Source organism: Coenobita brevimanus, chromosome 24 (genome assembly GCF_032717465.1).
Source record: "Coenobita brevimanus isolate Jiangsu-jjx chromosome 24, ASM3271746v2, whole genome shotgun sequence".
Classification (NCBI taxonomy): Eukaryota; Metazoa; Arthropoda; class Malacostraca; order Decapoda; family Coenobitidae; genus Coenobita; species Coenobita brevimanus.
In genome coordinates this window covers 53,998,710-54,016,641 of record NC_136977.1, presented here as the reverse complement: position 1 = coordinate 54,016,641, position 17,932 = coordinate 53,998,710, and the positions used below count along the sequence as shown (strand labels likewise).

The 17,932-nt window shown below is 45.4% G+C and overlaps 1 protein-coding gene across 3 annotated transcripts in view; it reads left to right on the top strand.

The window, feature by feature from the left end:
• Positions 1-17,932, top strand: part of LOC145393507 (tyrosine-protein phosphatase non-receptor type 2-like) — a 568,853-nt gene that overhangs the window by 43,915 nt on the left and 507,006 nt on the right. For 2 of the 3 annotated variants that reach the window (XM_080267639.1, XM_080267638.1), the window contains exon 2: positions 17,331-17,489. In XM_080267639.1, coding sequence (XP_080123765.1) covers positions 17,331-17,489 — 159 coding nt within the window. The remainder of the gene's footprint in view (positions 1-17,330; positions 17,490-17,932) is intronic. The other variant, XM_080267640.1, reaches the window with a different exon arrangement.

Here is a 17,932-nt window from a genome sequence, read left to right as displayed (position 1 = left end):
ATGAGATGGAGGGATGGAGTGGAGAGGTATATGAGAGAGGGAAGTGTGAGCTGGGAGCAGGGCAGTGAAATGGTGGGGCACAGGTCGACATGGAGGCGATTTGTTTGTGGCCACTCCTTATGGGATTAACCCCTTAACCGCGGGTATTGTTTTGGTCTGACTGTCCTCTCCCGCGGGGGTTTCAGCCAAATGTAAACAAACCTTTAAACCTTAATAACTCTGCACAGAATAAAGCTAGAGAAAAAAATAAGGTACCATTAGAAAGTACTAACCTTCAGCTTTCCATTGATGTAGGTTTCATGACTTTGTTGACTTTCACAGGACGGGCAGAGCCGTTAGAAGTGAGGGGTGTGAAATAACTATTTTATGCCCCACACACCAGTACCAAATGCCAACCACTCTCTGATAATAGTAATATAAACATATATGAACACTGTACATACGATAAACACCCACTCTGTGTTCACTGAGGTAGGTAAAAGGCACTTCACTGCGGCTGCGCCTCACTTCACTGCGGCGTCACCCTCTCACTGACGTTTCGGGCGATCTTTTCATTATTTCTAACTTCTAATATTATTTTACATATAATCTGGGCAATATGCATTATATTTACACTGCACTTATTACTATATTGCGTCACTGTCGCATCACAGAATTACACAAGTGCCGCAGAATTACACAAGTGCCGCAGATTCTCTTATTAAAATATCACTTATTATACTGGCCAATATTTACATTTTTTTCTAGGCAAAATATCCCTTATTACTACATTATCCATTATACAATTATTGGTAAAGCACGTCACTGTCGCATCACTGTATATCACTGTCACTTTCAGTAACTCTGCACAGAATAAATCTAGAGCGAAAAATAAGGTACCATTAGAAAGTACTAACCTTCGGCTTTGCAATGATGTAGGTTTCATGATTTCGTTGACTATCACTGGATGGGCAGTGCCATTAGAAGTGAGCGATCTAAAATCACTATTTTTCGCTCACACACCATTACCTTCGCTCATACACCATTACCAAATGCCAACCTCATTCTGATAATAATACTATAAACATATATGAACACTGCACATACGATAAACACCCACTCTGTGTTCACTGAGGCAGGTAAAAGGACTGTAATTACCCGCACTTCACTGCCACATCGGCGGTGTTGTAATCACTATTTTTCTCTCACACACCATTACCAAATGCCAACCTCATTCTGATAATAATACTATAAACATATATGAACACTGCACATACGATAAACACCCACTCTGTGTTCACTGAGGCAGGTAAAAGGCACTGTAATTGCCCGCACTTCACTGCCCTATCAGCGGTGTTGTAATCACTATATTTCGCTCACACACCATTACCAAATGCCAACCTCATTCTGATAATAATACTATAAACATATATGAACACTGCATATACGATAAACACCCACTCTGTGTTCACTGAGGCAGGTAAAAGGCACTGTAATTGCCTGCACCTCACTGCCACATCAGCGGTGTTGTCACTCACATTGTCACTCACACAGCTGGACAGATACTGATGCGTGTTTGGTCCGGGGTGGGGTGGGGGGCCCAGGGAGTGGGAGGTGGGGCCCCGGGGGGGGGAGGAGGGAGGTGGGGGTCGGCTGGAGTGAAAGAACTTAATAGCTACTCTCCCTTGAAACAATTGGTGCACGAAAAAAACGCAGGGTATTCAAAATATTCACAAACATTCGAGAATGACACCCGCGGTTTGGTCCAGTTTTTGCAATGTCATTCTGGAATGACACCCGCGGTTAAAGGGTTAAGGCATTTGGCAATAGATAGATAGATAGAAAGCCTCACTATAACGGACTAATTGCAGCCCAGGCCATTCTCAAAAAAGCAAAATTCTGATAAAACCGACATCTGGACTGCCCCCTGCTATCCCGGGCTTTTTCCGATGTATCAGACATTTCTCCGGATCACACCAACGGTTTCTCACTACCATTGCAGCACTGTACTGTATAAGACAAACACTGTGATAATCAAATGGTATAATATATATATGGTAATAACACTGCACTGTACATAGATAAACATGTCTTTTATTTACTTTATTTTGGTGAACATAGGTGAAGTGGTCAGGCAGACTGGACTGCTTTTGTCTTTATCGGACTTTTTCTGATATGCAGTAGATCCTCGATATAACGAATCCTGGTATAGCAAATTTCGTATATAGCGAATGGCCAAATCGCGACCAAACTTCCCCCAGATATTTTTAACAAAGATTGCTAATTGCGGGGGAAGTTCACGAATCAACCCACAGTGACAACAGCCTCCCTTCCTGGCCCTGTAAGTGTACTTCAACAGCCTCCCTTCCTGACACAGTAAGTGTACTTCAACAGTATCCCTTTCCTGGCACAGTAAGTTTACTGTAACAGTACTACATTATACTATATTCTTAGTACAGGTATTGTATTCATATGTACAACTTCATGTAGTATTGTATTTACATGTACAGCTTCATAATCCATTGAATTCTCCATGTAATACTTCATAGAGTTAGTCTATGTTTGAGCATGTAGTACCGAACAACTCCCCTTACATAGCGAACTGAGTTTGGTAATCCCTCGGAAATACTGAACCCCTCGTATATAGCGACCCACCCCTCCCCCCAATTAATTCGTTATATCGAGGGTTTGCTGTACTGTATAAGAATTTAGTCCGGTATCTCCTTGATTCCGATAAAAGCAAATACTGTACTTATCTATTGAAGTCCATAATATTGAGGTTTTACTGTACCGTACTGTATATTCCTAATAATTTCCACATTCCTTGTCTATCCACTCTGTCATGCTTTATCCAAATCCATGAAGGCCACATATCTGGTACAACTTCTTTCTCTTCTCTAGAAACTTTTCCATTAAAAACCTAAGGATGATTATCTGATCTACACAACCTCTTTGCTTCCTAAAACCTTCCTGTTTTTCAGCTAATTCCACTGTTATTTTCCTAACTCTCAGTAAGTATCTCCATTAAAGACCTAAGGATGATTATCTGGTCTACACAACCTCTTCGCTTCTTAAAACCTTCCTGTTTTTCAGCTAATTCCACTGTTATTTTCCTAACTCTCAGTAAGTATCTTACCATATACTTTGTCCATTACAGTAAGAAAACAGATGTCCCCATGATTACCACACAATTCTTTTTCCCCTTTTCCTTTGTACAGGGGAATAATTATACCTGACTTCCAATCCTCCGGGATGCAACCTTCCTCCTTGGCCAGTCTGCACATCTTCCATATCCATTCTAATACAATCTCTTTCCCATGCTTCAGCATTTCACCACACACCCCATCAATTCCTGAGGCTTTCCCCATCCTCCGGGATGCAACCTTCCTCCTTGGCCAGTCTGCACATCTTCCATATCCATTCTAATACAATCTCTTTCCCATGCTTCAGCATTTCACCACACACCCCATCAATTCCTGAGGCTTTCCCCATTTTCAGCACCATGTATGGATTGAGTATTGGACTGGGCTGTGAGTCGAAGTCACTGTGGGGTATCAATTGGCAGTATCAGGGTTACCAGCCTTGACTTTGCTGATGATGCAGTTATACTAGTGGAGTCGCTGGAGATACTAGGCTGCTGAGTGCCCACAAGAAATTTCATGAGAATGCAAAGCCATTGAGATTAAAGGTCTCTTGGACCAAGACCAAGGTCCAGGCATTTGGTGGCTTGTTGGATGAAGCAGTTCAATCTGTCCAAGCATTTTTTGGGTGTAGTAGTCTTGGAAAGATTCACTTATGTTGTTAATGTGGTCCATAACATTGGTAGATCAGACAGTGAGATCTCTCGTTGCATTGGTCTGACCTACGGGGTTATAGATTTACGCAGTTCAGGTATTTGGTGCTGTCGTTAATTGTGTAGAAGGACAAAAATTCGCATCTTCAGGCAATGGTGCTCCCTGTCTTACTTTATGGCTGTGAGACATGGGCACTAACAGTGACTTGAGGCAGTGAATTGACTCCATTGGCACTGAGTTTTCACAGGATCATGGGAAACCTCAAGTAAAACCGGGTGCGCAGTGAGCGACTACTCCGTGAGACCAAATTGAGGCCTATTGCCCACATAATACGTCAGTGCCAATTCCAGCTGTGTGGGCACATGTCCCAGTTTCCTGTGGCTGATCCTGCACACACGGCAATCTCTGAACGAGTTAACTCAGGATGGAGGAGGCCAAGGGGAAGGCCACGTAATTCACGGCTGGAGGCGTCAGTCACTCCTGTCAAAAGATACAGTAAGACCTCACTATAGTGGACTAATTGGGGCCAAAGCCATTCCCAAAAAAAAAGTGAAACTCCGATAAAAGTGTCATCTGGACTTCCCCCTCCTAACCCAGACTTTTTCCAATGTATCAGCCATTAGCCCGGATCACACCAACGGTTTTTAAACTGTTTTCACTTCCACTGGAGTACTGTACTGTATTATACCCTCACTGCAGTAATCAAATGGTATAAAATGTATAATAATATTGTACTGTGCACTGATAGACATGTGTTATTTACTAACTGTGTGAACATAGCTGAAGTGGTCAGGTAGCCCAGACTGCTTCTGACTTTATCGGACTTTTTCCGATATACAGTATAGGAATTTAGTCCGGTAGCTCCTGGATTCCAGTAAAAGCGAATTCTGGTCTATTGAAGTCCATTATATTGAGGTCTTACTGTACTTTGAGGGGGAAGAGTCGCTGCCTGGAGGGTTGCACAAGAGGGACCTATATGGGTGGAATTGGAGGGTGAGTGAGGCTATGCACCCTGCAGCGTTTTCCCCTTCTTGATTGATTGATATCCCTGTTTTGACTTTCTTCATTCCATCCACTACTACTATCCTACTGATCCCTTCCTCCTTTCTCACCTCTCTCCTTCTCCCAGCCATTCCCCAGACACTTATACAGTAAACCTTCGATATAACAAATCAGTTAGGGGGAGGGGTGAGTCACTATATCCGAAAGTTCCCTAAATGTGTGAGGTTCGGTATTTCCGAGGGATTACTAACTCAGTTCGCTAAATAAAGGGAGTCTTTTGGTCCTACGTGCTCAAACATAACCTAAACTAACTTTGTAAAGTTTTACATGGAGAATTCAATGGTATATGAAGTTGTACATGTAAATACAATACTGTATGAAGTTGTACATATAAATACAATACTGTACAGTAATCCCTCCAATAACTGATGTAATAGAGCCAAAGGCATGTCAGGAAGTTGGGTTTGTCCGGAAATTGGGAAAATGCCTCCTGGACAGGTACTTATGGACCCTAACCCAGCCTAACTCAGAAAAACACCCACATAACTCCCGACTGGATGTGCATAGCACCTATTTAAGACTCTATTCACACAAATAAGGGACAGAAAGCATGAAATAAATGAAAAGGAACCGGAAAGTGAGGATTCAGAGGTAAGTATGGAAAATATTTAGCAATATCCAGAGTATTTACAATGCGTCCATGGCCGTCGCGAAGAATAACCCGCCTCCTCTCAGACTCTGACAGTAAGAAGTTACACCTGAAGCACCTGCAGTAATCCATTGTTGCACCACACTTAATCCTTTGCACTCTGAATTCTAATTTCTTAACACTGTGCATTCTTTTCTTAGTTGCGCTGCACTTGAAACTCACCAGTGTTGCACTCTGCACTTAAGCGTTTGCACTTTTCCTATTATACTAAGAAGACAAATGCCCCTATGATTACCACACACTTCTTTTTCCCCTTTTCCTTTGTACAAGGGAATAATTATACCTGACTTCCAATCCTCCGGGACTCTACCTTCCTCCCAGGCCAATCTGCACATCTTCCACATCCATTCTGCTACTATCTCTCCCCCATGCTTCAGCATTTCACCACACACTCCATCAATTCCTGGGGCTTTCCCCAATTTTACTTTCTTCATTGCTTCCACAACTTTTATCCTACTGATTCCTTCCTGTTTTCTCACCTCCCTCCTTCTCCCAGCCATTCCCCAGCCACTTATACTCGCATTACTTCCTTCCTGTATGTTCAACAATTCCTTAAAGTGTTCTCTCCATCTGCTCACTTTTTCTCCCTTCTCCACTAGTAATCTCCCATTTTTATCTTTCACTTCCCTGCTAACTTCACTTCCACCCTGTCTTACTCTCTTCACCTCTTTCCAGAACATTTTCTTACAGTCCCTCCACTTTACACTCAAATTCCTTCCAAATTCCTTATCCGCTTTCTTCTTACTCTTTCTTACTAATCTTTTCACTTCTCTCTTTCTTTCTACAAATAACTCTTTCTTCCGCCTCTCAACTTCTTCCACGCCCCTATTTCTCATCCATTCATTATATGCTTTCTTCTTTTGTGCCACAGCCTGTCTCACCTCTTCTGTCCATCACACTGTTCCTTGCACCCCCGTCTGTCTTCTCTTCCTCCCTCACACCACATCACATGCTGCACATATTTCTTCTGTAAATATCCTGCACACGCCTTCCACGTCCCCCATCTGCTCCAATTCATATTTGCCCAATTGTTCCTCCACTTCTCTCTTATACTCTGCCTTTTTCTCATCCTCTTGTAACCTTTCCACTCTCCTTGCAACTACTCCTTCCTCTCGTCTTTCCCTTCTTCTATTTCTCCATCTTACTTGTCTCCTAATTCTGGCCACCACCAAGTAGTGGTCAGAAAGTCCACTCCCCCAACCTCTATAAGCTCTTGCATCCATTACACATCTTCACATCCTTTCATCCAGACACACATAATCAATCATTGCCTTCCTTTCATTCAGTTCACCACCCACCCTTCTCATCACTCGCCATGTATACCTGTGGATCATTTTATGCCTGAAGAGGGTATTGGCTATCACCAACCCCCTTCCAGCACAAATGTCCACTAACGCACTGCCATTCTCATCTATCTCAGCAGGCACACCCCACTCACCAACTGTTCCATCCACCTTCACATTCCCTACTTTATCATTCATATCACCAATCAAAAACACTCTCTCATTCCTTCCAGACTTTTCCGTATACACATGTTGCTTTAATTCTCGTCCTTACTTTCCTACATTTGTAATTGGATTATGTCGTGACATCAACCACGTGCAGTTCAATAAGTATTCTTAAAAGTAAGCAAGGGAAGCTCACTTGTGGCGGGTCCAATTTTTGTCTTACAGTATCAGTGTGAGGGTAGGGGTGTGAAGTACACAACACTTGTTCCTCACGGGCATAATATTCTCACAGCAGTAACACTTTCACAGGATGGCCGGGTAGTCGCACATCGCTTGAACTCCACCCTTTTGGAGTCTCCGTCTAGTAAATCCAGGGATCGGCATCACCTCATCCCTCACTCATCCTTGACTACCCACACACTGTCCCCACACTCGCCCATAGCATCTATTCTAAGGCCCGGTGTCCATTACCGCTAGGGTAATGGATGTTATGCATACACGACCGTACATACATATAATCACCGTGTCAGCATCCTTGTGCCTCTCTCTCTCTCTCCCTTTCTCTCTCTCTTTACCGTGTTAGATGCGGTAAGACTCCCCGTTGGGTGGTTACAACCAATACCATATACACTTTCACTTGCCGCACTGTTCCAGCAGACTCAGCTTGTTCGCAGGGCGGGTTAGGTTTATGCGTGCAGACCTCCTGACCTTGACATGCCCCACCACACCATCATCACCGGGATCGACCTTGACATGCCCCACCACACCATCATCACCGGGATCTGCCTCTACCAGTCTTCCCGGAATCCAGTGATTACGGGGTACATTCCAATCCGTCGCCAATACCAGGTCCCCCACTCGGAAGTTACGCAACCACTTGAAATGCTTCTGGCGTTGTCGTAAGGATGGTAAGTACACCTTCAACCATCGTTTCCAGAACTGGTCCGCTAGGGACTGTGCATGCTTCCAACTCTTCTGGTAGATGTCCCCTACAGGCTCTTCGGTCTTACCTCCTAACCAGCAGTGGGGTACAGTCTTAGGGCGCAGAATATGCAGTGGAGTAAGTGCTTCGAAGTAGCTGACGTGATTGGAGGTCGGGGTGATGGGCTGTCTGTTGACTATCTCCTTCACTTCACAGAAGAATGTGTGGATTTCTCATCGTCCATAACTTGCGCACCTACTATCGCTTGCAAGACCTTCCTGACTGTCCGGATCTATCACTCCCAGACACCGCCCATGTGCGATGCATGCGGTGGGTTGAACTCCCACTCAATTCCCTTCCTCAGCAGTGAATTGTGGACCTTGTCATTCTTCTCCCAGCTGAGAGCTGCGGCCCGGAGCTCCATATTTGCTTTAATCATGTTTGTTCCATTGTCGGAACGAATGCGCTCTGGTACACCCTTCCTTGCCGAGAAGCGCGTCATTGCATTGAGGAATGAATTAGCGTCTAGTCCGTCAAGAATCTCCGGGTGTATGGCTCTTGAGTTCAGGCAAGTGAACAGACAACCTCACCGCTTCACCCGTTTCCTACCCTGTTTTGCGATGAATGGTCCAAAGCAGTCCACTCCTGTGTGTGTGAACGGTGCCTCCACCACGCATACCCTGTCGGCAGGGAGGTTAGCTTGTCTTTGCAGTGACTCCTTCCAATTGACCCGGCGACAAACAAGACACCGTTTTAGCTCCCGGTCAATCAGCCTTCGTCCCTTAGGCACTCAGAACTCCTGGCGCATTACCGCTAGTGTATGTTCTCTTCCTGAGTGCCCAGCCTTGTTCTCATGGGTTTCTCTTACTATTAGCTCCGTGACATGGTGGTCCCATGGCAACAGCACGGGGTATTTGCTGTCCGTCGTCAAGGGGGCTTTCTCCAACCGTCCACCAGCATGGAAGAGTCCGTCCTCCCCCTGATGCGGCTCCAGAGGGAACAGTGCGCTCGTTTTCCTAAGTGCACCCCGCTCCTTCAGGTCCTTTATCTCGGATTCATATTATTCCCATAGTACACAACCCAACACTGCTGCTTGAGATGCTCGGAGCTCACCCTCAGTCTTGATTTGTCAACTTGCCTTGGTCCTCCCATTTGCCTCCAATACAAAACCTTTCTAATCCATGAAACTCCCCACAGCAGTCTGTGCCAGGACGAGTATCTGGACCACAATCTCGCCAGCGGGTCTTCTCCATGCTTAGCTCCATTGCCATAGTTGTAGCATCCCCCTTTACCTCTGGGTCCGTCCCCAGGCCGAGTATAAGTTGGAGTTCTTGGGGTCAGTGATTGTTTTCTCGCTGGAGAAAGTCGGACCCTTCAATCCATCTATACCCTCTGTTCAGTTCGTAGCAACTCAGTCCTTGTGTCGCGTCATCTGCTGGGTTCAGTATTGAACCCATGTGCCTCCATTGGATCACTTCTGATTGTTCGTGTATGGCCGCCACTTGATTGGCTATGAACGTGTGAAACCGCCTCTCTGTGTTACATATATATTGTAGTACCGCCTCTCTGTGTTACATATATATTGTAGTACTATCACACTGTCTGTCCAGAAGACTGACCCTCCCGCATCGACCGACAGCTTGTGCCTTATTGTCTCCTCAACCTTGACAGGCTACACAGCAGCACATAACTCCAGACGGGATATAGTCAGCTGTTTTAGCGGGGTCAGCTTGGCCTTTCCGTAGACGAAGGCACAGCGAACATCTCCGGTCCCATCTGAGATCCTCAGGTATGATACTACTCCATACGCCACTTGCGAAGCATCACAGAAGTGATGTAGTTGAAATGACATTCCCCTTGCACCTCTTGGGTCATAGCACCGTGGTATCCTGAAATCTGTGAGGTGAGTTAATTCTACCAGTCACTGTCGCCACCGTACCTCATTGCTGTCAGATATAGCCTCATCCCACCCTTTCTTCCTCCTGCATTCCTCTTGGAAGATGACCTTGGTGTGAATGAGGAATGGCGCAAGGAATCCAAGCGGCTACTGAGCTGATTACACGCAAGAGATCCCTCCTTGTAACTGACCCCCCTCGTTCAAAGCGTTTGATGACCACTGCCATTTGGTCCTTCTCTAGATCCCACCTTACTCCATGTGCTCGTTCCACAGGAAGAGGCTTGCATTCTATGTCGATCTCCTTTACTCCCTTATGTCTCTCTGATTCGGGAATGGATTTGAGTACTCCCTTACTGTTGCTCACCCGTGTGGTGAGTCTGAAGCCACCCAGTGAGGTGAAGTGTCGCAGTTGTTCTGCTAACCTTATTCCTTCGTCAGTAGACTGCATCTCTTCTGCGTAGCGCTGGCGTAAGGGCAGGTCTCTGAGTAGCCTCTTCTTCAGGCCCTTTAACCTCCTCAGTGCCATGAACTTATTGTCTGGGAGCTTGGGTGGATTTCGTCTGAATGGTATAGGGAGCTGGTAGTGCCCCATCACCTTTGTCGCCATGCTTGACCACAATTCCATCACCCTATTGTCTTCAACGGATAGGCCATCTCCCTTCTTCAAGTAACTTGCATCCAGTTCCCAAAACTGTCGCACTTGCTCCTCCAATCGTGTTTCCTGGGAATTGTTGTCCACTACAGCCACACATCCTACCTCCTCTGGTCTGTCTTCCACCTTAGCATGAGGTCGTACGGGTTTGCTGATGGTCCATCCCAGCGGCGTCCTTATCGCAAAGGGTTCTCCACTGCTCCCTGCCCTGACCTCCAAGGGCATCAATGCTTGCGGAGCATCAAGACCAATCAGTAGTTGCACCTCACCTTCGTATGTGTTCCGTGGCTCTATTCCCGCCAAATGACTCCATTGTGCCGTGAGCTGTACAGAGGCTACTGACTCCTTCAGCATTGCAGGGAGTCGCTGAGTGACAATCACCCCATGTAGCGATATCTTCCGGTTCGGTTTACAGGAACACCCGCTGCTAACTACTAAGTCTATCTCCTCAGTTCGCTGCACCGTCACCTGAGTTATAGTGTCTAGTGTTACCCATACAGTTCTCCGTGATGCCCCCAGCCTGCTTGCCAACTGGGTCGTACAGAAGGTTTGGTTGCTGCCAGAGTCCAAAAGTGCTCTTGTCTGGACTACGGCATCCGAGCCTTTACTAGCTGCCTTCACTTCAGTAATGGGCAACGCCACCTTGCGAAGCTGCCCATGTATCTGCATTGTTCCTGCCGTAGCAGTGAGTCATTCGCTCCCGCCCTTGTCCCTTTCAAGCTTGGGCCTCCATGCTTGCCTCATCACGTTTGTCAGTCTGTCCACGGGAAGCACTTCTCTTCTCTGGCTCTGCTCGGTGTACTACCTGCTCGCTTCCATGTGCCTGTTCTTGCTGAGTATCGACGACTATCATCTCTCGGCTTCCTCTCACCCTCCATCTGTGGCTATGCTCCGTCTCCCTTCCTGGGTTCCCAATGGTACCGGGACTCCTGCCTTTGCCTTATGGTGCCGGTCGGGTGTATCCATCGTGAATGCTTCCCAGTGCAACCCTCTGTGTCACACCATACTGAGGCCCGGCACTCAGCTGCCAAATGGGTATCATTCAAGCAAACATAACAGTATTTGAGCCATCTGACTGTGGCCCTCCTTTCTTCAACTCTAACGGCACAGAATTTCTTGCAACCCACCAGGGTGTGCAGAACAGTATTTGAGCCATCTGACTGTGGCCCTCCTTTCTTCAACTCTAACGGCACAGAATTTCTTGCAACCCACCAGGGTGTGCAGCCCCCCGCACGGCCGACACATGTCTCTCTTGCTCGCAGATTCGTCATCACCACTGGTGGCCAAGCCGATCACACGCCCATCTGGATTCCTTCTAACACCAACCTCAGTGGCTCGCTTGGTGGTTGCTCCCCTTTCCTTGGTTCTCCTCCTCACACACACTCTGTCCACTTCCTCCAGGATCAGAGTTTTCAACCATTTAATGCCGGGATAATACCCATATCGTTTGTTGTGGGCAAAAGTTTCGTCCTCATACCGCATAGGCCTAAGTGCCCTTTCAGGCAACCGACGCGACAGCACGTCCATCGAGCAAACCGTGTCCAACTCCTGCAATCTCCTGATGGTCTCCAGACTCAAAATACAAGACCCCAACTCGTTGGCGAATTTTCTAAGGCCACCCTCATCCTCACCTTTGATCATGGGCCCTTCAAGTATTCCTTCCACAATCTCTCGGACGTACTGATGTCTGTCTCCGTATCTGTCCTCCAATATGGCCATCGCCTTCTCATAACCCTCTCTTGTGTCCAAATAGTTGCATGTTTGTAGTGTGTTCCTGACGGGCACCGCACATGCTTGCATGAGTGTCTGCAGCTTATGTTCCTCTGGGGCTGCGGCCCTTCCTATGTGTTGTTTGAATGTATGAATGAACTCCCAATACTCCCTCCGGCTATTCCCTTTGAAGGTTGGTAGTTGGGTCTGTGTCGACCTCATGGCAGCAATCAATTCCTTCAAGCCGGAAGATGTCACCTCCATGCCCAGAGGGGCAGCGCATGTCAGCTCTTCTGTTTCTGATCTAGTCAGTTTCAGAATCCCTGACCTCTGCCACCCTGGCCCTTGTCCGCTAACTGCTGACTTTTCTTGATGTAGAGTCATGGTCTCTTGCATCTGTTCCTGCTCCCCCGGCTGGGTTCCCCTAGTCTCCCACATTTGTTTGTCTCCCATGCCATCACTATATCTTGCCCTCTTTGCCGATCCTTTGTATACTGCTACAGTCTCTGGCTGCACCTGTGACCTCAAGCTCATCTCGTTTCTCCCTTCCATTCCCATCAAGCTCTTCAACTGTGTCAAGTGATCATGGATCGCCTTGTTCTGTTCTTGCAGGGTTTGCAGAGTCGGCATGAGGACTCTCATGCATATGTTCTCACATGCCTCAGCCAGTCTGCCTTCAACTGCTGGCCACTTCTCTAAGCATTCTTGCAGCCCAGATTCAGCCCTCTCCTCCTGTCTTTGTACCATCATCGTCCCCGCAGCCTCCTCTTGTACTCCTATCCCCCTGTTGCTTCCCTGGCCTCCTCGACTATCCTTCGAGTTGTTCCATGGGTTACGTTCTGCCCGTCATGTTCCGCACGTTCTTTTCCTTCTTGGTAGTCCATGCCGATATGTTCTGCCTGGTATGTTAGGTTGGGTTCCGCCCGGTATGTTAGGTTGGGTTCCGCCTGGTATGTTAGGTTGGGTTCCGCCTGGTATGTTAGGTTGGGTTCCACCCGGTATGTTAGGTTGGGTTCCGCCCGGTATGTTAGGTTGGGTTCCGCCCGGTTTGTTAGGTTGGGTTCCGCCTGGTATGTTAGATTGGGTTCTGCTTGGTATGTTAGGTTAGATTCCGCCCCCCTCTTCCCCCTCCCCTTTTTTTTTATGTATAAACTCTCTTAGTCACACTCTCGTTCATGCAACGTTTATCCCATCACACCCCAAACAGCCAGACAGCGAGCACTAAGCTTAGCCTTTAAAGTATAGTGGCACACCAGAACCTTCTCTATGACAGCCTAGTATCAATCACAACTCTTTTTTGTCTCTATCTCTCTTCCTCTTACTGGCTCCCTTCAGCCTCTGTCTTTGCTACACTGTTGCATCTTTATCTCTTTTCTGTCACTCCCTCAATTGTCACTGCTCCTCTGAATTGTCTGCTTGCACCCCTCCGCCACTATGGTGCATATGTAGCACCTGTCTAGTAACAAACTCTCATCCCTCTTCTGTCCAACTCTCTAATGCAAAAGTTAAATGCTACTCCCAGTCTTTCTCGTATGCAACAGGTCAGCTGTGGAACTGTCTCCCTCTGTTTGTTTTTCCTACTGCCTACGATTTCCTGTCTTTCAAATGTGAGTGTGCCCAGGCATCTTGAAATGAATGAATCTTGTTTTTGGCTCTCTGTTGTCATGTTTTTGTTTTTTTCTTGGAGCAGTTTGCAGGCCACTGGCTTTTGGCTCCTTCTTCCATGTGTAAAAATAGAATAAATATATAAAAAATAATAATAATTTCATAACGTGTTTACCCATTAGTAAAAACGAGAGCCTTATGGCCCTATCCGGATGCTCAACACTTGTGTCTGAACCATGCTTTGCTTTGGAGCAGGTGCTTTGTGGCCCAGGATTGCCACATCACCACATGAGTGTTTGAATGTTGAAGGCACGGATCTGGCGTTTGTAGGCACAATCTTTGCACGTAAACCATGGACGGCCAGCATAAAGGGGTGAAGGGTAGAGATTGGGGGTGCTGTGTAAGGAGTGGTTAGCCAGTGTAAAGGGCGACTCACTGTATGAAATTAATAACTAAATTAGTAAGCTATGTCATCACCTTAATTTATTAATATCATACACATCATCAGTTCACTTCAATTATCAGTACAATTTTTGCTGCTCACTGTATGAAATTAATAACTAAGTTAGTAAGCTTTGTCATCATCTTAATTTATTAATAATATCATACACATCATCAGTTCACTTCAGTTATCAGTACAATTTTTGCTGCCCATTAATGCTGAAAATATATTAAATAATATTTTTAATGATTACAGTCAGAATGCTGTGAGAGTGCCCTGGAGTGTGGCAGAAGGTGTCATCATTTTGGTGGATAGGTCATATTTATATATTGTAAAATAAGATATACTTTTGATATGACCATCTCTCATGTATGTCAGCGATGAATGAAAGCGTGATTCGAAGTATAGTATTCATGAAATATTATTTGAATCTAAGCCTTCTCCTGTGGATGCTGCCACACTTCCATTTCTTGCCCAGGCATAATAGAGGGGAGTATAGAAATAATATTCTCCATCTGGATGCATCCCCCCACCCCCCCAAAAAAAAATTGTGTGAGCTGCTTTTCTACAGTTATAATTTAGATTCATAATGGCGAGTCAGTTTCCATAAATGCACAGGCAAACCTCCATTATCCGAAGGGGTTAGATTAAGTAAAGATAATTTAGATAACAATTTTTTGATAATGAGGTTATATCATGGGTTCTTGGAGTTTGTGATTATGTGAAGTGGCAACAGAGGTTTACTCTTGTGTAAATTTAGCCACCCCTCTCTCCAATCCCCAAGTATATATCCACTTCACTGTACTCATTGCACACTTGCAGCAACACAGTACTTGCAAAAAAGTTCAGATTCCACTCAGCTTATGGTTTACGAAGGGTGATCAGAAAGTAATGACAGTTCGTGCTATAACATGAAAACCTTGAATGATGGGAGGTAGGGGAGCAAGGAGAGTGCAGAGTTGCCTGTCCTTACGAGTTTGAACTTGTCGCCGTATGCCTGACTTTTCTTGTTTTATTGTTGTGAGTGAATGCTTCACTCTTGTTTTTGCTCTCTGGCCAGAAACATGGATTACTCGAAAGAAGGCTGCAGGTTCTACATTTTTACGAGGTGGAAACTGGGAAAGAAAGCAACAGAGATTCGAGGGGAATTATTACAAGTTTATCCAGACACTACTCCTTCCCTGGAAACCGTTTCCCGCTGGATTCGTGCTTTCACAGCAGGAAAAACTGAATTGAAAGATGAACAACGCTCTGGACGCCCCCGGACATCCGTGACCGAAGCAACAACTGTCCGTGCACGGTCCATCATTGACGAGGATCCAACTGTAACTCTTAGGTTCTTAGCCTTGGAGCTTGATATCAGTTATGGGAGTGCATATGACATCGTGCATGAACAATTACACCTGAGGAAGAAGTGTTGTCGATGGATACCCCATTTGTTGACTGATGAGCAAAAGGCTGAACGGTTGAGGATTTGTCGTGTCTGGCTTGCTGAATTTGAACCAAATGGTCCAAAACGGTTCTCAGATGTTGCTACTGGAGATGAGTGTTGGATTTCATTCTTCACAACCCGTGACAAGCAGTCAAACATGGTGTGGTTGGGCGATGAAGACCCTCGACCTCAGATTTTGAAGGAAGGATTTCGCAGCCGGAAGCGCCTTTTCACCATCTTTTTCAATTCTCAAGGACCAATATGCGTGGATGTGATGCCTGAAAAGTCCACTATCACAGCCCAATACTACACAGACCAGGTCCTTCCACAAGTCTTGGAACACAAGGCCAACACCGCACCAACCCGCCGTCGGTCTCGCCTTTTGCTGCACCACGACAATGCTGCACCCCACAAAGCTCGCCTCACTATGCAGTACCTGGAACAACAAGGTATAACTCTGCTCCCCCACCCACCCTACTCCCCTGACCTGGCTCCCTGTGACTTTTGGTTGTTTCCAAAAATTAAATCTGCCATCGCTGGGAAGCAATTTCATCGCATCCAAGACTTGGCACGGACCGTCAATTCAGAACTCCGAAGTATACCCTCTTCAGAGTACCACGCTTGCTTCATGAAGTGGAGAAAGAGAATGGAACGCTGCATAGAGGTTGGAGGGGAGTACTTTGAAGGAATGTGAGTCATAGTTTGATAGTTCTTCATGCTAATAAAAGTTTATGGACTCACTGTCATTTCTTTCTAATCACCCCTCGTATATAGGGTTTTGTCAAGTGACCATAGAGGATTTTATCAAACATGAAATTAGTTACCCCCTCCCAGGTACATATCCAGTCCTAATTATGCACATAAAGAAGCGCAATACCTGCAACATAATTCTGATAAGAGTCAGTAACAGCTGGGCCATGTGGGGATGTGTCTAATATCTGTGTACAGGGTTATCATGTGTGACTGTAGTCACCCTTAATACATAACCAGTCATTATTACACAGTAAAGAAACACCATATATGCAGAATAATTTGGGTAAGTTAATAAGACCTAGGTAATATGTGGTTATATCCAGTGACCATATTGTACATGGTTAATGTGTGTGACAATTTTATTCATCCCCAAGTACAACACACCCTTGTTTTACAATGAGGATGTTTGAAAAATCCATTGCATGACAGTTCATAGTACTGTATATAGAGTCAATTAAAACATCTGTTCATTGGGCATACATTTTTTTTTTTTACAAGGTTTACCCAGCCTCACAAAGTCTAAAAACAAGTTCCTAACTTGCCTGACGTCGTAGTTACAGTATTTCATTTCATCGCACTTCACTTGCTGCTTAAATTCCAACAAGACACACAGTGAAAGGGTGTGATGCAAATAAAAGACAGTATAGACACACCATCTTGGGGGTTGGCTGTTCATTTATTTGTGTCTTGCAGTTTGTATAGTTTAAAAAATCTTTTGTAGTGGTATCATTTTGTATTGGGAATTCATTGAAGGGGTTTTGTTAAAAAAAAAAAAAAAATGCAGTTTCGATATGCAAAAATTTGATTATAGGACATTTTGTTACTAGAGGTTGCCCTTAAGTAAAAAGATAATCTATGCACGAGTAACCAGCTACCCTTATGACTGTTGCAATTTACAACACCTTGGAAAGCTATGCAGTAGTTACAAGTTTGTAATAAAGTACAGTATTACCATGTTTACATAATTATTGCAATTATTTTACAGAGAATTCGTAGTGAGGGAACCTACGACCTGCCATGTACAGAAGCCAGAGCAGCAGTTAACCGGAATCTGAACCGCTATCGAGATGTTCTTCCTTATGACCATACAAGAATAGTACTCACAGATGCCAATACCAGCTACATCAATGCTTCTCTTGTAAAGGTTTGTATGTTTTACTAGTACTGTAATTTATGTACTCACTGGGTTTTACTGGTCCCGTGCTATTGATAATATACTTTCATCCATCCATCATCCAGTCCTGTGTTGCCCCTTAAGGGGCATAGGAACTCAGGGCTAGACAAGTTGGTCCTGACATTTAAGATAAGAATGACCAGCCTCACTCATCCCTGAGTGGCATTATGTGAGCAGTAAACCCCAACCATCCCTTGGATATAAACCTACACAGGCCCAATCCGATTGGAGCACCTTAATTATGCACTAAACCACAAGGCACCATAATTTGGTTACCACTCAGTGCACTAAATGGTTTCCTGGTGTACAGGAAACCATAAGTCTTGTCACTCAATGTAGAGCCACCCATAGGCAGAAGGAAGAGAAGAGAATGGAAAGACAGAAGAGAGAGTGTAAAGTCACCCATAGGCAGA